The sequence below is a fragment of the Mobula birostris genome, chromosome 6 (assembly GCF_030028105.1).
Source record: "Mobula birostris isolate sMobBir1 chromosome 6, sMobBir1.hap1, whole genome shotgun sequence".
In the NCBI taxonomy this organism is placed as follows: domain Eukaryota; kingdom Metazoa; phylum Chordata; class Chondrichthyes; order Myliobatiformes; family Myliobatidae; genus Mobula; species Mobula birostris.
The window spans coordinates 112,406,256-112,427,243 of NC_092375.1; the positions used below are offsets into that span (position 1 = coordinate 112,406,256).

A 20,988-nucleotide genomic window follows, 5' to 3' on the forward strand; every position below is an offset into this window, starting at 1 on the left:
TTACTGAGGCTGGGATCTCACTGTGCTCAAAAGGCCTGCAACATTTTCTGTTACAAACTTGACAAGACTTCACAAAGTACAAAGTCAGGTACTTTCACTCGGTCTGCCACAACAGGCAGGATTTCCCAGTGGCCACCCATTTTAATTCCAATTTCCATGCCAACATTATCAGCCCATGGCCTCCTCTTCTGCCACACTCAAGATGAAGGAGCAACTCCTCATATTCCCGGGTAGCCACCAAACTGGTGGCATGAACATTGATTCCTATTTCTCTAACTTCTGGTAATTTCTCCCTCCTCCACCTTCTCTCATTTCCATTCCCCATTCTGGCTCCCCTCTTAGATAGTCAACTCTCCTCTCCTATCAGATTCCTTCTTCATCCCTTTACATTTTCCATCTATCACCTTCCAGTCTCATTTCATCTGCCGCCCAACCCCTCATCTGCCAGTTTGTATTCCCTTCCCTCCACCCACCACCTTCTGGCTTCTGCCCCTTTCCTTTCCAGCCCCGATGAGCCTCAGCCCTTGATGTCAACTGTTTATTCCCTCCACTGATGCTGCCTGACCTGCTGAGCTCCTCCATCATCTTCTGTGCTTCTGCGGAATATTTTGTGTTTAAAGAACTTTTTAAAAAAAACTTTACCGATTGACATTCATCATAAACACCAGCTGAACATTACCAGACTCCCAACAAGAAGCACAACCCGAATGTTAAAGTAAATTTGTTATCAAAGTAAATTTTTATGTCACAATATACTACCTATTTAGTTGGCTGAAAGCATTTTGTCCTAACATTATAGCCTCCAGACGGCAGCAATGAACTTCAAAGGCTTAGATACAGAAAGCATGTTGAGAGTGTCACAATCATCTCAATCCTCATCCCCCTCACCCCTCCCACAAGTGATCTTCAGGAATACTCCCCGCAGACAGGGACTCACCCGCAAGCAGGGACTGTCTGTGTGTGCTCCGATCATGCTGAATCCATTTCCCGGTTTATACTTGGCTCCCACGGCAAAGGCTAAGATCGATGAGTAGTTCCTCGTCATGTAATACTATTTAAAACAAATAGATTAACACAGTTCAGCTGGCAAGTAAATCTGTACAACATTCATTTTTAAAAAAATTACATATCATGAGGGTCTCAGAAGACTATGAGAGCTTTGATGAGGATGGAACCTTTCAGATGCCAGAAGTACCACCCTGGCCCTCAAAAGGTAAAGCCCAAGGGATTAAAGGCTCACTTAGCATAGATATTATAGGGGCCAAAGAGCAGAGAGTGGTGATGAATAGCTGCCTTTTCAAAGGGAGGCAAAGTCAAAGTCAAGTTTATTGTCATATGTACATGTGTGTACAGGTGGAATACAAATCTTGCCTGCAGCAGCAGCATCACAGACATCAAATTAGCACCATTCACATAAATTTGAAAATAAGTTATACAAGATTTTATATGTAATTTAAATCAGAGAGATTAGCCTTACTTGTCACATGTACATTGACTAATACAGTGAAATGCGTTGTTTGCTTCAAATCAAATCAAGTCGGTGATGACTGTGCTGGGTCAGGCCACAAGAGTCACCGTGCTTCCATCACCAACATAGCATACCCACAGCTCATTAGCCCTAACCCGTACACCTTGGGAATGTGGGAGGAAACTCGATGGCTAGGCGCCCGTGATGCTGATGCAAGCAAGCTATAAAAGATTAAATTAAACTATACACATTTAAAAAAAAAACAAGAAACAACAACAAGTGTATTTTAGTGCAAAGTGATCTAAGTGGCCATAGCATTGCTAAACTGTAGTGATTTGGCCACTTCTCTTCAACTATTCCGTTCTTGAATGCACTGACACAACTCTAGTCACTACTCAGTATAGTAACACTAAGATCACTTTGGTTTTTCTTCTAACTGTGTTCTTTCTTGCAAAAATTGTGTGTTATTTATGTATTTCTTATGTCTCTGATACAGACTTTGCAGGAGCACTAACAGAGATACTTAAACATCCAAAGCCACGGGTAAGGTGCCAATCTGAGGATAAGTCTCAGCTCGAAACATGGACTGTTTATTCATTTCCGTGCTGTAATGTTCTATGACTTTGTGCCTGTGATGCTGCGGCAGGTAAACTTTTCATTGTAGTTGTGCACACACGGACTTCTGCACATGACAATAAACTCAACCAAACTTAAATCAAACTAACCAAGATCTGAATATGGTATGAACTCAAACTGCTGGACCATGCTTGTGTCTCCGGACCGGTAGGTAGCCCATGCTCAGAATCAGAAACAGGTTTACCTTCACTGACACACACACACCAAGAAATTTGCTGTTCTGCAGCAGCACACAAGAACTACTCTAAATTGTAACTTAGAGAATCAAAATAGCAAGTTAGTGTACATGGGTTCTCAGACTGTTCAGAAATCAGATAGGAGACGTGAACAAGCTGTTCCTAAAACAATGAATGTATGCCTGCAGGCTCCTGCACCTCCTCCCTGATGCAACAATAATTTGGCACGTCCTGGATGGTGAGGGTCCTCAATGATGGATGCTACGTCTTTGAGGCATCACCTTCTGACAATGTACTCTATGGTGAGAAGGCGAGTGGGCACAATGAGTTCCATGAGTGAACAACCCTCTACAGCTTTTTCTGATCCATTGGAGCCTCCATACCAAACAGCAATGCAACTAGTCAAAATGGTCTTTATGGTACATCTGTAGAAATTTGCAAGAGAGTCTTTGGTGACATATCAAATCTCTTTAACCTTCTAATAAAATACATATGCTGGCATGCTCTCTTCATGATTGCATCAATACGTTGGGACCAGATACATCAAGAATGTTGACACACGGAATCTGAAGATGCTCACCCTTTCTTTCCACTGCTGATCCCTCTGAGGACTGATGTGTATACTCCCGATCTCCCCTTCCTGAATTCCACAATCAATTCCTTGGTCTTACTGACATCCAGTGCAAGGTTGTTGTTGTGGCAACACTCAACCAGCTGATCTATCCCCTTGTCACCATCTGAGATTCTGCTAACAGTTGTGCCATTGGCAAATTTATAGATGGCAATTTAGCTTGACCTAGTCACACAGTTGTGGGTGTAGAGAGTGCGTTTCTGGATAGACAGCTTTTGGCAGAAACACTCAAGGGGAACAGCTGCCTTTTCTCTGCTCAGAGTTACACACAAAATGCTGCAAGAACTCAGTAGGTCAGCCAGCATCTTAGTCATTGCAAACTGCCCCATGATTAGGCTAGTGTTAAACTGGTGGGTTGCTGGGCAGTGTGGTTCGTCAGGTCAGAAGGGCCTGTTCTGTGCTCTATCTCGAAATAAACGAGATAGGTTGACCACCCAGGGATTTTCTCTTTGGAGCAAAGGAGGACAAGAGGCAACTTAATAGAGGTGTACAAGACGATGGGAGGCATAGATCAGGTGGATGGTGGAAGACTTTTCCCAGGAAAGGAGTAGCTAATACAATGATTAGGCGACACTTAATCGGGGCTTGCTGGTCAGTGGGGCCTGAAGAGCCAGATGGACCTACTCTGCTGTATATCATCAAATGGAAACAGTTGACATTTTAGGTTGAGGTCTTCATCAGGACTGGAAAAGGAGGGTGCAGAAGCCAGACTAAGGTGGGGTTGGTGGGGGAGAGGAGGGGATGAATACTAACTGGGAGATGATAGGTGAAACCAAGTGATGGGTAAGGGTGGATGGCTGGGGGTTGGGGGGAGAAGCTGAAAGGGGTTTGGTGGAAAAGGCAAAGGCTGAAGGAGAAGCAATATGATAGGAGAGATGAATGGACTTTTGGTGAAAGAGAAAGAGGAGGGGCATCAGGTCAGGCGAGGAGAAAGGTAAACGGGTGCCAGAATGGAGAATGGCAAAGGCAAGGGTGGCGGGGGTGGGGGGGAGAGAGCAGTTATTACTGGAAGCTGGAGAAACTTGTGTTCATACCATCAGGTTGGAGGCTACCTGGACAGAATACAAGGTGCTGCTCCTCCAACCCGAGGGTGGTCCCATCATTGCAGTTGCACTCCCAACTGCCCCACTTAGCTCCTCACCTTGTTGGCAGGTTCAATATCCCAGTGGTCAGTCTCCTTGAGCTCTTTGAAGCCAGCTGATCGGAGACGCCGCTTGCATTCCTCCACAACTGTAAGAACCAGAAAAGGTAGAGAGATCATGAGTCAATGAACTGATTCCATACCGTCCCCAGCCAGCCCATTAGCCTACCCACTCTCTCCTCATAACAATCGTTCCATCCAGACAACATCCAAGTGATTCTAGGAACACAAGATACTGTAACCTGGAGCAAGCACATTCTACTGGAGAAATTCAGCAGGTCGAGTGGCATCTGTGAGAGGGAGGGAGGGAGAAAGGAACTCTCAGGATTGATACAAAACTGTCAATTCCTTTTTATCCTCCAGATACTGCTTGATCCACTAAGTTCCTTTAGCAAATTGTTTGTCAATTCAGTTGAACATCTTTTACCCTCACTAACTTCCACCAGTGTGGTGACCAGAATGGCTCATTGTAGTCTAGCCTGTGACCAACATAGAACTGTTTCAATTCTATCTTACTCTAGTTTCTTTCCACTTCCTTTCCAGTCCTGTTTGAGGGTCTTGGCCTGAAATGTCAACTGTTCATTCTCCTCCATAGTTGCTGACTGACCTGCTGAGTTCCTCCAGCATTTGTGTGTTGGCCTGGATTTCCAGCATCTGCAGAATCTCGTTTTTTATTTTGTTGTTGTTTTCTATCTATCCATTGATTTATTTAGAGGTAACAGGCCCTTTTGGTCCAATGAGCCTGCACTGCCCAATTACAGTCATATAACCAATTAAACTAATTACCAATTAAACTGTGGTAGGCAAACTGGAGCACCTGGAGGAAATCCACAGAGTCACAGGGAGACCCGTTGGTTCAAGAACTGAATGGTTGAAGGAAAGAAATTGTTTGTGAACCTGATGGTGAGAGGCTTCAGACTTCTATACCTTCTCCCTGATGGTACATGCAAGGACACAGCATAGCCCAGATGGTGAGGATCTCTGATGATGGACGTTGCCTCCTTGATACAGCACCTTCTGCAGATATCACCCGCGGTGGGGACGGATGTGCCTGTGATGTATTGGGCAGAGTCCACTATCCTCTGCAGCTTCTTTGAGTCATCTGGTATATTTAAGGTGGAAGTTGATAGGTTTTCTTTTTTTTAAATTTTATTTTTATTTGGATAAGGAATTCACAAGTATCATGTACTTTTTCCACACTTATAACCTTTTCCATTTTTTTTATATGTATAAAACTATAATTATTTATACATTCTTAAGTACACATTGAGATGATATAAAAGGAAATTAGACACTTAATTAGATAATTATGTACAATGGTAATTCTAATCTATTAGGCTAAGTAATGGTATTGGTTGTTAAGAAGGAAGTTGATAGGTTTTCAATTAGTAAAGGTGTTAAAGGTTACAGGGAGAGGACAGGAGAATGGGGTTGACTCATAATAGATCAGCCACAGGGCACTATGGTAGCCTAGTGGTTAGTGCAACATTATTACAGATAGGAGTGTGGAGTTCAATTCCGATGCTGTCTGGAAAAGGGGTTTGTACGTTCCTCCCTGTGAATGCGTGGGTTTCCTCCGAGTGTCTGGTTTCCTCCCACACTCCAAATAAGTACCGGTTAGTAGGTCAATTGGTCATTGTAATCTATCCTGAATAGGCCAGGGTTGAATAGGTGGGCTGCTGGGTGGCAAAGCTCACTGGGCCAGAAGGGCCTGTTCTGTGCTATATCTCCAAATTAATAAAAATAAATGGAATGGGGAGCAGACTCAATGGGCTGAATGGCCTAATTCTGCTCCTATATCTATAGTCTTATGTTCCTGTCCATTTGAATTGCTACATCAGACTATGATGCATCCAGTCACAATACTTTCAATGATATTTCTGTAGAAGTTTGTTGGTGCATTCATTGACAAACCGAACCTCCTGAACCTTTAAAGGAAAGCCACCTGTTGTGGTGTGATACGAATCACGTTGGTGGTATGGTTGGATAATCCCAGCAACAGCAGTGTGACTCTGGCTCTTTTGTATTGCATTTATAGGTTGTATACCCCTACATTATAAAGGTATCCCATTGTGTATTCTGCTGATGCTGGACACTGTTACAATCATGGAAATCGTGCAGGATTTAAGCCTCTACCCTCTCCTGATGCCAGCTCCAAACCCTGCTCACCATCCCCTCAAAAAAAATATTATCAAAGATGCCAGGAGTGGTGGTAGAGACTGACACCTTAGGGGCTTTTAAGAGACTCTTAAGTAGGCACATGGATGTTAGAAAAATGGAGGGCTATGTGGTTGAGAACAGTTAGATTGATACAATAGTAGCTTAAAAGGTCAGCACAAGATCATGGGGCAAAGGGCCTGTACTGTGCTGCAATGCTCTTTGCCCACCATCAAGGCCATGCCATCTTCTCTCAACTGAGATCCTGAAGCCTCAAGCCCCAAGCCCCACACCACGATCTACTTCCCTTCAACCATTCAATTATCAAACCAACCAGCACAACCCCAAATCATAAACAAAAAATTCTGCAGATGCTAGAAATCTTGAGCAACACACACAAAACGCGAGAGGAACTCAGCAGGTCAGGCAGCATCTATGGAGGAGAATGAACAGTCGACCTTTGAGGCCAAGACCCTTCAGCAGGACTGGAAAGGAAGAGGCAGAAGCCAGAATAAGGAGATAGGGTGGGTGAAGGAGGACAAGCTGCACATGGATTGAAGACTCACACAGCCACAGAGATCACAAAGGAGGACCAGTGAAAGAGGGTCTCACTGAACCCCTATTGAAGAGAAGATTTAAACTTCAAGGGAGCACCAATCATAAACACAGGAGATTCTGCAGATGCTGGAACATCAGGACAGAATGCTTGTGCCCAACAAAGAATTTTATGAACACAAGATTTTGCAGATGCTGGAAACCCAAGCAACACAAAAAATGCTGGAAGAACTCAGAAATTCAGGTAGCATCTATGGAGGGAATAAACAGTCAATGGGCAGAGGCCCCTTCAGGACTGCAAAGGATGGGGATGGAAGCCAGAATACGACGGTAGGAAGGGGAAGAGTACAATCCTAATCACTACAGTTCATCCACACTCTGTTGCATTAAAATGGACTTTGTTTTGATTGCGTTCCTTGCTGTATAATGTACTATACTGTATATGGTAGCAACGCTGTGACCACTTTGATTATTATGCACTAAAATGGACTTCTTCATTTTCCTTGTGAATGCTGCTTATATGATGCTCCGTACCTGTGATGCTGCTACCAGTAAGTTTTTCATTGCATTTGTGCACACATAGACTTGTGACAATAAACTTCACTTTTGATTTTGAATGCAGGTCTGTAGTCATACAGTCAATAGTCACTTCGTTAGGTACACCAGCTTGTTAATGCAATTATCTAATTAACCAATCATGTGGCAATAACTCAATAGACAAACACATGCTGAAATGGTCAAGAGGTTCGGTGTTGTTCAAACTAAACATCGGATTGGGAAAGAAATGTAATCTACAGAGTCTATATTAAGTATTCACTCCCCCCCCCCCCAGAAGTTTGTGTTTTATTGTTTTACAACACTGAATCACAGTGGATTTAGTTTGTCTTTTTTGACACTGATCAACAGAAAAGACTCTTTCATGCCAAAATGAAAACTGATCTCTACAAAATGATCTAAATTATTTACAAATATAAATCACAATAATTAATTGCGCAAGTATTCACTCCCTTTAATATGACACACCAAATCATCACTGGTGCAGGCAATTGGTTATAGAAGACACATAATTAGTTAAATGGAGATCTGGTTTTTGGAGACCTGTGTGCAGCCAAGGTTTTCAATTGATTGTAGTAAAAACACACCTGGATCTGGAAGGTCCAACTGCTTGTGAGTCAGTGTCCTGGCAAAAAACTACACCACGAAGACAAAAGAACAACCCAAGCATCTCCATGAAAAGGTTATTGAAAAGCACAAGCCAGCAGATGGAAATTTTCTTGTATCCAAGTCACTGAATATTCTATTAATTACAGTTAAGTCAATCATCAAGAAATGGAAAGAATATGGCACAGATGCAAATCTGCCTAGAGCAGGCTGTTCTCCAAAACTGAGTGACCATGCAAGGGGACGAGTAAGGGAGGCCACCAAGAGACCTACAACAACTCTGGAGGAGTTGCAAGCTTCAGTGGCTGAGTTGAGAGAGATTGCGCATACAACAACTGTTGCCCGGGTGCTTCACCAGTCACAGCTTTATGGGAGAGTGGCAAAGAGAAAGCCACTGTTGAAAAACACAGGAAATCTCAGATAGTTTGCCAGAAGGCATGTGGGAGACTCTGAAATCAGCTGGAAGGTTTTATAGTCTGATGAAATTGCAAGTGACTTTACTGTGGAATGAGTGTTGGTGTTGGGGTGGTTTGAGTATCTCAAACTGCTGATCTCCTGGGATTTTCATGTACAATCTCTAGAGTACCACACAAAAAAAACAAAAAACACCCAGTGAGCAGCAGTTCTGCAGGTGGAAACACCTTGTTAAACATGGAAAACCTACAGCACAATACAGGCCCTTCAACCCACAAAGCTGCGCCGAACATGTCCTTACCTGAGAAATTACCTAGGGTTACCCATAGCCCTCTATTTTTCTGAGCTCCACGTACCTGTCCAGGACTCTCTTAAAGGACCCTATCATATCCGCCTCCACCATCGTTGTTGGCAGCCCATTCCATTAACCACTCTGTGTAAAAATCTTAACCCTAACATCTCCTCTGTACCTACTTCCAAGCACCTTAAAACTATGCCCTCTCATGCTAGCCATTTCAACCCTGGGAAAAAACCTCTGACTATCTACATGATCAATGCTTCTCATCATCTTATACACTGTTAATGAGAGATCAGAGAGGACGGCCAGACTGGTAACTCAAATAACATGTGGTGTGCAGAAGAGCATCTCTGAACGCACACCATGTCAAATCATACAGTGGGTGGGCTACAGCAGCAGAAGTCCACAAACGTAATAAAGTGCACTTTATTATGTATCAGAGATTGACCACTGAGTGCATGAGGGCAAAGTCAAGAGTTCAGACCACAAACATACTCTCAGTGGCCACTTTATTATGTGTAGGAGGTACCTAATAAAGTGGCCATTGAATGAAAATTCCAATGTCAGTATCAGACAAGAGCAGCTGTTCCAAATATCCACAGCCCCAGGTAAAAGTAAAACAACCAGATTACATACCGTGATAAGGGGACACCCCTTCATCCACGAAGGCCAGGAACTCCTCAGCAGCAGTCTGCACTGCAGTCTTCAAACCTTTTTTAGCTGCGGTCTGAAAGTTGGAGAGCATAATAATGTGAGCACCACAACTGTAGAACGAGCTGCAACATGCTTTCACGTCACTGTGGTGACCGACTAAACTGAGCCACACAGAAGCTGTCATGCCCACAGGTAAATGAATGTCGGGGTTGTATATGGTGACATACAAGCATTTTGATAATAAATTTACTTTGAACTCAAATACAAACAAGAAATTCTGCAGGTACTGGATAATCAAAGTAACACACACAAAATAGTGGAGGAACTTAACAGGTCAGGCTGCATCTATGGAATAAGCAGTTGGCCCAAGGCCTTCTCATGCCCCCTTCTAGCCAAGTTCATTCTTAAGCTTCTTCCTGGCTACCTTGTAACTCTAGAGTCCTGTCTAATCCTTGTTTCCCAAACCTTAACTTCTTTCTTCCTCTTGACTAGATGTTTCACTTCTCTTGTCAATCATAATTCCTCAACTCTACCATCCTTTCCCTGTCTCAATGGGATAACCCTTTACAGAACCCCATGCAAGTGCTTCTAAAACAAGCTCCACATTTGAGTACATCGGTCCCCAATTTATGCTCACAATTTCCTGCCTAATAGCATCAGAATTTGCCTTCCCCCAATTAAATACTTCCCCATACCATCTGCTGATATTCCTGTCCAAGACTGAGGTAAAGGTCAGGGAGTTGTGGTCACTGTCTCTGAAATGCTCACCCACCGAGAGATCTGTCACCTGACCAAGTTCAGTGCCTAGTACCTGATCCTAGTTGGCCTGTTTTACATACAGAGTTAGGAATCCTTCCTAGACACACCTAAAAAAATTCCATCCCAACTAAATCTTTTGCACTGAGGAGGGTGCCAATCAATATTAGGGAAGTTGAAGTCACCCACAACAACAACCTTGTTATTTTTGCATACATCATCTTCACCTGTGTAGCTTCAGTGAGACAGAATCAGAATGTCCCTCACCGAATGGTTGGTTTCTCTAGCCAAGAAGTATCATTGGAAAGCAGATTGTGAGCAGCTACTTCCAGAAGACTGGTTCTCAATTGAACTAGTATCTGCTTTATTCACATAATGTCATGGCTGCTCAATAATCATGAACAGTCACCTGTTCCCTCAAACCTGTGAACATTTCTACCAAGCTAGATGATGACAGCAAGTGTACCAGAACACTACCCATAAGACAAAGTAACAGGATTAGTCTATTTGTCCATTGAGTCTGCTCTACCATTCAATCAGGCCTAATTTATTTTCCTTCTCAACCCATTCTTCTGTCTCCTTCCTGTAACCTTTGACGCCCTGATCAGTAACCCATCAATCTCTGCTTTAAATATAGCCAATGAGTTCTGTTGCAATGAATTGCACTGATTCATCAGCCCCTGGTTAAAGAAATTGCCCATTTCTGTTCCAAAGGGACATCCTTCCATTTTGAGGCTGCCCCCTCGGGTCCTGGAACCTCTCATGATTGGAAACATGCTGTTGGATGGGCCTTGAGGACACACTCAGACCCAGTTTCCTCCTGGTGCTCTGCTTTCCTTAAACATTCCAAAGGTGTACAGGTTAGTTGGCAAGTTGTAGACAAACTGTGTTGGCACCAAAAGCATGGTGAACTTGCACATGCCCAAAGGTCACTTCCATTGGTAGGTGAGGTTAGAACCAGGGCAGATGGTAGCATAGTGGTTAGCGTAACACTATATAGCACCAGCGCTGTTCAATTCTTGCTGTTGTTTGTGAGGACAATGTGTGCTCCCTGTGACCGTGTAGGTTTCCTCCCATGTTTCAAAGGTATACTAACCCTAGGCTGTAGGTTTTTGGCATGTTGTGTTTGTTTCAGAAGCGTGGCAACACTTGTGGCCTGCCCCAAGCATGTCCTCGGATTGTGTTGGCTGTTGACACAAAACAATGCATTTTACTCTACGTTCTAATGTCCATGTAATAAATAAAACTAATCTGAATCCGACAAACTCACCCACCTGCCTAGCACGGACTACAACAGACTGTCAAAACTGTTCATTGAATGTCAGCCCCTTTACAGATACTTGCATCATTGAGGAATAAAAACAGTTTTGATTAAAGCAGGACATGGAAATTCATTTTGAGCTGAGAGTTTTACAGTATGGAAACAGGCCCTTCGGCCCATCTCAAGTTCAATTGTCACTCTATCACAAACGTGTATTCAGCTAAATAAAGCAGCGTTCCCCAGGGCCACTTCTCCAAGGGTCGTCACTGTGTTGCAGTGACGAGGCTTTGAGTTTCTGAGATCAATACCATCTGGAGCATAGCTCCTTAGTAGGGTCACCCATGGCAGCAAAGTCAAGGGGGAGATACAGCAATCTAATCAAGAACTCAACAATGGAGGTGACAAAAGATGGTGGATCACAACGACAGGAGGAAGGCTGCAGCAATAAAGGGTCCCCAGTCATCTTGCATTCCATGCCACTGCCTCCTTACGCTGGTGTGTGAAGGACAGTGCGGCAGCTGCCCGGGCATCAGTTTTCCCAATCAAAGTCTCGCACAGGCATTCTCCACCAAGGGAAAAACCCCTTGGGAGAATATCTTCCAAAAAGTGCTGGTGAACGCAGCGGTCCAGGAGTTGACCAGCATTTTGTGTGTGTTGCTTGAATTTCCAGCATCTGCAGATTTCCTCGTGTCTGAGAGAATATCATACTTGACTTGAGTGATTGCACTACCTCCAAGGGCCAAGGTGCAAAACACAGTACATACAATCACACAGTACAGATAATTACGAGCAACAAACAAAATGCTAGAGGAACTCAGCAGGTCAGGCAGTGTCTATAGAAATGAATAAGCAGTCAGTGTTTCAGGCCGAGACATTTTGAAACATCAATGGTTTGTTCACTTTCATAGATGCTGCCTGACCTGCTGAGTTCCTCCAGCATTTTGTGTGTGTGTTGCTCAAGAGTAATGTGGTAGTGCCCATGAGTTCACAGACCATTCAAAAGTCTGATCACGGAGGGAAGGCTGCTATTCCTCAATCAATCAATGCAGTCAGAGTTGGAGTGAGCGATTTGGAAAGGAGTCAAGATGGAGGAGTGTCAATGCCCATCCAAATGACACAGATGCGAGGTTAGATCAGTTGAAATGCCAAGCCTATTTGGAGAGGTCCAGAACAGCTTCAGGCCGGGCGACAGAATCTAGACCCAGAGCGAATCACTGGGTGGCGTGGTCTTGGCTCGAAACATTTCACTGCGGTTGGGACCCCAGTCCTAATACAAGGTATAATCTGCTGTTTGGACAATTTAAAGAGCAGCCCAGACAGCCTGGAAAGGCAGGGTGTCAGGACCAGAAGCGAAAGTTAGGCTGATTTTGCTCGCTCCCCCACGATGTTCACTCCTCTGTGTGATGCTGAGACTGCCCCAGCTGCTGTGCTTGGCGTCTGTGAGCTTTGTCCATTTGTCCCACCAATATGATGAACCCCAGGGATTTGGATCCTAGGGCTCAGTTTGCTTTGGAATGCTGTTGCTTGCTTCTATTGTTTGCATGATTTGTTTTCTCCCCCCACCCCCCCCTGCACTTTGGGCGTTGGTTTTTTCTTTTAATTGGGTTCCTTCGGGTTTCTTACTTTGTGGCTGCCTGTAAGCGGACAAATCTCGAGGATGTATAATTTTTACATTCTTTGATAATAAATGTACTTTGATTTAAGTGCTCATTCAAGTAAACGTAACAGAACAGTACATCAGGCCCTTTGGCCCATCATGTCTGTACTGAACATGATTCAGATTCATTGTTCATTGTTTATCACGTGTACACTGAAACATACAGTGAAATGCATCGTTTGCATCAAAGACCAACACAGTCTGTGGACGATCTGGGAGGTACCCCCCCCCCCCACAAGGTTTCACCACATATCCAGGCACCAACTTAGCATGCCTACCATGCTTGGCAGAACATAGAACACAAGCAACCAAATATCAAAATACAAGCCCCATCCCTCTCATCCACGATCCCGCACACACATGGACAATTCTCCAACCCCAGGACAGGGCTCCAGGCTTCGACTTCTGGACTTCCAACAGACCCCTGGGTTTCGATCTTTAGTATCGAACCCTGGATTCTAGGCTTGCCGACTCACTGGTCCTTGTGCTTCCTACACTGGGACCAATGAACAGTCGATGTTTCAGCTCGAGACCCTTCACCGAGGCCCAATAAGCAGGTCCTGAAGAAGGGTCTCTGACTGCTCACTTCCCTCCTACGGAGTTCTTCCAGCGGTTTATGCATTGCTGTCTTTTCTAAACCCAACAGTAACCTAGTGAACTTCTTCTGCACTTCCCAAAGCCTGCAAACCCTTACCTCCAACCTCAAAGTCACTGTACTGTCCTTTGCTCATTCAGAGTAACCAGAAAACAGAGCAGACACTGAAGGATAAATGAGCAAATATTGCAGTGCTACAATAAAAACGTGGAACCCACAGATGCACAGGCAGTACCTGACCAGAGAAAAACAGAACTAACATGAAAGGTCAAAGTGCAAGGTAAGCTCTGTTTTTCCATCACTAAGGATATTCACCACCCACAATATGCCCTCTTCTCATTACTACCACAGAGAGGAGGTTCAGGAACCTGAAGACTCATCATTTTTAAGAATAGTTTCTTCCCCTTTGCCAGCAGATTGCTAAGGGGGGGGGTATTTCACTCACTCCAACACTAAATGGTCTCCACAACCTATGAACTCACTGTCAAGGATGCTTCATCTCATGCTCTCAGTGTGCATTGCTTATTTATTATTATTTTGCTTGTCTTATTTTTTGTTTCTTTGTATTTACTGTAAATGCCCACAAGAAAATGAATCACAGGTTGCATATGGTGCCATACATGTACTTTGACAATAATTTTACTTTGAACTTTGAAACAGTCCATGAACACTGCCTCATTAATTTACTCTTTTTGCACTACTTATAATTTCTTATTGTAACTACTAGTACTTTTTTTTATATATTGCACTGTGCCTCAAAACAACACATTTGATGGCATGTGTCTGTGATAATAGTAATCCTGATTCTTTCCAGACAGGTTCTGCCTGACCTTCGAGTATCTCCAGTCCTCTCAAAAAGAATACACACCCTGTAATGCAAACAAACACTGAAAAGTTTACAAACCTGACAGACCAGCTACCTTTTAATTCATTTACTCTGAATTCTCCCTCTCCCTATTATTCTACACTTCTTGCTACGTCAGTAAGTAAAGCAACCAAAACAGTCAAAGACCTACCCACCCTGAACATTTTCTCTTAAGATGCAAAACCCTGAAAGCACATACCACGACACTGAAGGACAGCTTCTATCCTGCTGTTATCAGAATAGTTTCCTAGTAAAATAAGATGGACTCTGTACCTCACAATCAACTCTTTGTGACCTTTACACTGTTTTACCAAACTTAAATCTGATTTTCTGCATTGTGCTATAGTTTTCTCTTGCACTGGTTGTCATGAAATAATCTGTATGGATCAAAGTCTTTCAATGTACCTCGATACACGTGCCAATAATAGAACAACTTACACAGCTACTATCAAATTAGAATTTTTTGCCGAATATACTAGTCTTCGTACCATTCTGAACTTGTTCCCTTGTCATTGTAGTTATTATTACTATGCACACTGGTTACTTTATATGGATTTCATTACACCACGATGCATTTGGCAATAAATTAGGTTGCCTGAGACAGACTGTGCTGACTCTGTCAGCAGTCACCCGGCACCCAGGCCACCAGTTATTCGGCCCAGCGTCAGACTGCCGACCCCGCCGCCGGTCCCAAGTCATCAGTTCCCTTCGCAAAAGTGAGGGGATTACTCGCCCCGTCGCAGCGGAGCCGCCAGCCCGAAACTCACAACTCACCTGCATCGCCGTGACAAGCACCGTACCCCTCTCAGAAATAGGGACGGGCCTGCACTGCTCTTCCACCAATCCTGCAACGATTGACCAATCGCGGGTGGAAGGCGTGAACCAAAGTTCAATCGCCCCAATCCGCCAGGCGCTCTGCCCGTGCGTCAATCAATTATGCATTCGAGGGGGACTGACGTCATTAGATATTAAACCAATCCTGCGAGGTCTGAGCTAGATTTCTATCAACTATTCGAAAATTAGAATGTCAATCATTCATCACTGCGTGGGAACGAAGGGAACAATCATCCAATCACGCAACAGCACTGGACTCCCGCCAATTGGCCAACCATTCGAGCGCTGGGGTGTCAGTTATGATGACGGACAGCGGAGTGGGGGGTCGGTTGTCCAGCGATGGCTGTCCGGTTGGAGCGCCTGGCCTTGCTGCAGTTTCTCAAGCGAATGTTGTGCCTGGCTGTAGAGGAGTACCTCAGCCGTCTGCGCCCTCTCTTTGCCCCTCACTGTTCTCCTTTCTCCTGCCCTGACGGGCTGACTCCAGCTGCTGCCACGACTTTCCAGGTAGTTTGGTCAACGTCTCCTGCTTTCATGTCGGGCTTCCAGACGTCTCTATACCGCAGGGCCGGTCCTTCAGTCGGTCTGGCGCCGGTGGCGAGCTCTCCATACCGGGGATCCGGCGGTTGATGTGACCAAGCCATTTGTAGGCCATGCTGAGTGAAGAGGGTGAACGTGCCTGCTTGTCTTAGTGTCCTTGTGTGGGACGTGATCCTGCCAGGTGATGCCCGGCATTCTTCAGAGGCAGCGGAGGTGGAGCGTGTTTAGGCTGCGCTCTTGCTGAGAGTAGGTTGTCCATGTTTCACCGCCATGCAGGAGTGTGCTGGGCACCCAGGCCTGGTAAACCTTCCTCTTGGTGTTCTTGGTCAGCATGGAGTTCTCCCAGACACTGGTTGCCAGGCGGGACATTATTGCTGCTCTGCCGACCTGCTCGTTGAGTTCAATGTCTAGGGAGAGGTTGCTTGAGACAATGGAGCCAAGGTAGGTGAACTTGTATACCAGGTGGAGGGTGAAGTCACCCATACAGATGTTGTTGACGTCTTGGCACATGATGTTTGTCTTCTTGAGCCTAACAGTCAGACCAAAGTCTGTGCAGGCGAGTGCAAAGCAGGTGATGACTCTGATGGTGATATAAGGGTGGTGTTGCCGGCAAACAGCAACTCCCTCATCAGTGCCAGTCACACCTTGGTCTTTGCTCTCAGACGTGCAAGGCTGAACAGCCTGCCGGCATTTCTGATATGGGGGTACACGCCGTCCTCTGATGAACTGGAGGCATGGGACAGGAGCAGGGAGAAGATGCTGAGGAGTGCAGGAGCCAGTACACAGCCCTGCTTCACGCTGCTCCTGGTTGGGAAGCGGTTCGAGGACGAGCTATCCTTGCATGTCTTCGTGGAAAGGTATGATCACCCTGAGAAGCGTGTAGGGACATCTGGTCTTTTGGAACAGCGTGAAGAGCCCAATTCTGCTGACCAGGTCAAAGGCCTTCATCAGGTTGATGAGGTTGGTGTAAGGTGGTTGTCTCTGCTGTTGGCATGGTGAGAAGGTCGTGCGGATTGTTGATGTCCTGCTCAGAGTCCGCCCTGTAATTCTGGGCATAGGCGAGCAGCCGGTGCCTGCAGCCTTCTGAGTACCACAGGAGCAGAAAACCTTGCCAATGAAGCTGAGCAGTGAGATGCTTCGGTGGTTAGTGCAGCCACCACAGTCACGTTTGCTCTTATAAGAGAGTGACGCTGCTGGAGTTGTGTGTGTCCTGAGACATTGGATTTGAAGTGAGAAACTCTCTGCTTTCCTCACAGGAACTGCCATCGGGAAACACAGAGTGCATTCTGTCTCTCCGCCCTGCCACTTCCTCAGGCTCGGTGTACATTCAGAGCATCTATGCACCAACCCTCTGTCCCTCTGCAGAAGCGAAGGAATGTTGTAAATAAGATTGAAAGAGTGCAGAGAAAATGTGCAAGGATGTTGCTGAGACTTGAGGACCTGAGTTGTAGGGAAAGATTGAATAGATTATGACTTTATTCCCTAGAGCGTAGAAAATTGAGGGGAGATTTGATAGAGGTATTCAAAGTTATGAGGGGTATAGATTATAGAGTAAAGGCAAGTAGGTTTCTTCACTGAAGTTGGGTGAGACTACAGCTAGAGGTCATGGGTTCAGGGTGAAAGGTGAAATGTTTAAGGGGAACATGAGGGGGAACTTCACTTGGAGGATGGTGAGAGTGTGGAACGAGCTGCCAGCACAAATGTGGATGTGAGATCGATTTCAACTATGCTGTATAGACCAGACTGACTTGTGGTGCAACAGTAGCTTAATTACGCTAGATGATAAACATAATACTTCCTTCAAAGTCCACCTACTAAATGTTTACCAATATTAAGAAAGTTTAAGACTCAAGAATATTGCTCTTTCAAGGGCAAATAAAGAGTGGACAGAGATGGGTGTCTTTCTACTATGTGTATGTAATGTCAGAATCCAAATTGACCCACTCAGGAAATGATGTTTTTTAAAAAAAGTTTACGGACAGGAAGTGATGTTCGAACAAAATTAACTGCATACAAAACTTACGCAAACGTGAGGAATTCTGCAGATGCTGGAAATCCAAGTAACACACATCAGAGTTGCTGGTGAATGCAGCAGGCCAGGCAGCATCTCTAGGAAGAGGTACAGTTGACGTTTCGTTAGTCCTGACAAGGGTCTCAGCCCGAAACGTGGACTGTACCTCTTCCTAGAGATGCTGCCTGGCCTGCTGCGTTCACCAGCAACTTTGATGTGTGTTACAAAACAAACACGGCTAGAACACTGCCAATACCTACTAAATGCTCCCAATGGCGTGTATCTCAAGTAGCCTCTGACAACCTAGCCTCCAGGCCTTCACGTGTGGCTTAGTTGCTAAGCCTGGCAGAGCTGTTTCTACTGATAGAAGAAGGGGCAAAGGCTGGTTACTGGTGCCTTTATATATATATATATATAAAAAAAAAGCAGTCACTTCAGGCAGATTGGGCTCATCATCAATGGTTGGCAGCTCATCTAGGAGAAGGAAAACTCAGGTCTCAAACTTCCTCTGCCTTGTGGCTATACCCACTCATTGGAAAAGCTTTGTGAGTAAACGCCAAGGAAAAATCCTGAGCTAGATTCCCTAAGGCAGTCCTACCTTGAGTTCAATGTTGACTGGCAACTCCTGCGACACTGCTGGTGCCAAACTCTATCAGTCTCTGCCATCCCTTTTGATTAGTTAGCTGTGTGGAGAGGAGGAGCCTGCTGCATGGACAACAGCTTGCTCTGCATACTGTACTGCCCTGGCTTGTGTAACATGTAGACGGGAGGCAAATTCCATGATTGACCCTGACCAACGGAGGGCCTCAACTAAGAACATGAGTTGTAGAGTCCTTGAAAGTGAGTCCAGAGGTTGTGTTCAGTGATCAGTTCAGTGTTCTGGTGAATAAAGTTATCCACACTGGTTCAGGGTCTGTACATTGGGGTAGAACAAGGTAAAACAATAACAATGCAGAATAAATAACAGACAGGGAAAGTGCGGTGCAGGTAATCAATAAGCTGCAAGATCATATGAAAATTATGTACTTGCGTTTCAAGATGGTTCAAAATCAGAATCATTTATTATCACTGACGTCATGAAGTTGTTTTACAGAGGTAATGAAATGCATTAAATTACAATAAGAAAAATAAATAATTAAATAAGTAGTGTGAAAAAAGAGCAAAATGGTGAGGTAGTGTTCATGGGTTTGTGGTCCATTCAGAGATCTGATAGAGGAGGGGAAGAATCTGTTCCTAAAGTGTTGTGTGTGTCTTCAGGCTTCTGAACTTTGTGTCTGATCAAAGTTAAGTTAAAAGTAAATTTGTTATCAAAGCAGATACTGTGTGTGTGTGTGTGTGTGTGTGTGTGTGTGTGTGTGTATATATATATATATATATATATATATATATATAACAACCATATTCTACCTTGGGATTCATTTTCTTGCAGGTATTTTTAGTAGAACAAAGAAATACAATAGAATCAACGAATTGAGTTGACTTCATTACTTACATTCTTCATATACATGAGGAGTAAAAATCTTTATGTTATGTCTCCATCTAAATGTGTAATTTATAATAAATAGCATGTACAACATGATAGTCAATAAAACATAAAAATACAGTTGTGTCAGCATGAGTTAATCAGTCTGACGGCCTGGTGGAAGAAGCTGTCCCAGAGCTTGTTGGTCCTGGCTTTTATGTTGTGATACTATTTCCCAGATGGTAACAGCTGGAACAGTTTGTGATTGGGGTGACTCGGGTCCCCAATGATCCTTTGGGCCCTTTTTACACACCTGTCTTTGTGAATGTCCTGAATAGTGGGAATTTCACATTTACAAATGCACTGGGCTGTCCTGTCCACACCACTCTCTGCAGAGGCTTACGATTAAAGGAGGTACAGTTCCCACACCAGGCAGTGATGCAGCCGGTCAGGATGCTCTCAATTGTGCCCCTATAGAAAGTTCTTATGATTTGGGGGCCCACACCAAACTTGTTCAACCGTCTGAGGTGAAAGAGGCGCTGTTGTGCTTTTTTCACCACACAGCCGGTACGTACAGACCATGTGAGATCCTCGGTGATGTTTATGCCGAGGAACTTAAAGCTGTTCACCCTTTCAACCCCAGATCCATTGATGTCAATGGATGCCTGTCTCCATTCCTCCTGTAGTCCACAACCAGCTCCTTTGTTTTTGCAACTCTGAGGGAGAGGTGGTGATCACTTCTCTGTAGGCTGCATCTTTATTATTGAGAAACTTCACACAAGGACTGACAAACAACCAATGTACAAGAGAAAACAAACTGAATACAAAAAATATAATCATAAATAAATAATACTGAAAACTTGAATTGTAGAGTTGTGAAAGTGAGCCTGTAGGTTGTGTATTCAGTTCAGAGTCAAGGTGCTTCCACTGAAGTAATGAGAAGTAGCCATGTCCTGATGGCAAGATTCCCTAATGATGGATGATTAGTTTGATAAATAATGTTTGTAAATTCATTTATTATTGTTGACATGTACTGAGGTACAGTGGAAAGCTACCCACACAGATCATTTCATCACATCAGTAATACAAGTTAAAAGCAATAACAGATTTTGCAGGAGGTGTGGGAGTAGGGTGTGCTGGAATGCTACCCTTCCGGAGGAACAGGGTAAGAGCAACACAGTTCCCCACCTGTTTTCTCAGATAGATAAACAAAGTTGAGCTGGTCTTGCTAGTTTGAAATGAGTTGAGTTTGTTCATTATTGTCACATACTGAGATACAGCGAAAACTGTTTGTTTTGTGTGCCATCCAGACACAACATTTCTCACATAGTATATTGAGGTAATACAAAAGGAAAACAACCAATAGATAATTTAGTTTATTATTGTCAGTGCCAGCCATAGGGATAATTTCATCACATCAGTGCATTGAGATAGTCCAATAACATAACAGTTAGAGTACCACCATTACAGCGCCAGTGATCCAGTTTCAGCTCTGCCGCTGTCTGTAAAGAGTTTGTACATTCTGTCTGCCACCATTTGGATTTCCTCCAGGTGCTCTGGTTTCCTCCCACAGTCCAAAGACAGACAGCTTAGTAAGCTGAGGGCATGCTGTATTGAAGCATGGCAACACTTGTGGGCTGCCCCCAGCACTTCCTTGGACTGTGATGATCGCTGACACAAAAAACTCATTTCACTGTATGTTTTGATGCTTCATTGTAC

The 20,988-nt window shown here is 44.3% G+C and overlaps 1 protein-coding gene across 1 annotated transcript in view; it reads right to left on the reverse strand.

The window, feature by feature from the left end:
• The window catches only part of dnpep (aspartyl aminopeptidase), a 51,850-nt gene extending 36,569 nt beyond the window's left edge, over window positions 1–15,281 (reverse strand). Inside the window, exons 1-4 of the mRNA XM_072261011.1 lie at window positions 15,200–15,281; window positions 9,274–9,364; window positions 4,053–4,141; window positions 938–1,051 (exon numbers count right to left, since the gene is read on the reverse strand). Coding sequence (XP_072117112.1) covers window positions 938–1,051; window positions 4,053–4,141; window positions 9,274–9,364; window positions 15,200–15,205 — 300 coding nt within the window. The 5' untranslated portion in view covers window positions 15,206–15,281. The remainder of the gene's footprint in view (window positions 1–937; window positions 1,052–4,052; window positions 4,142–9,273; window positions 9,365–15,199) is intronic.
• Between the last annotated feature and the right edge of the window lie 5,707 nt (window positions 15,282–20,988).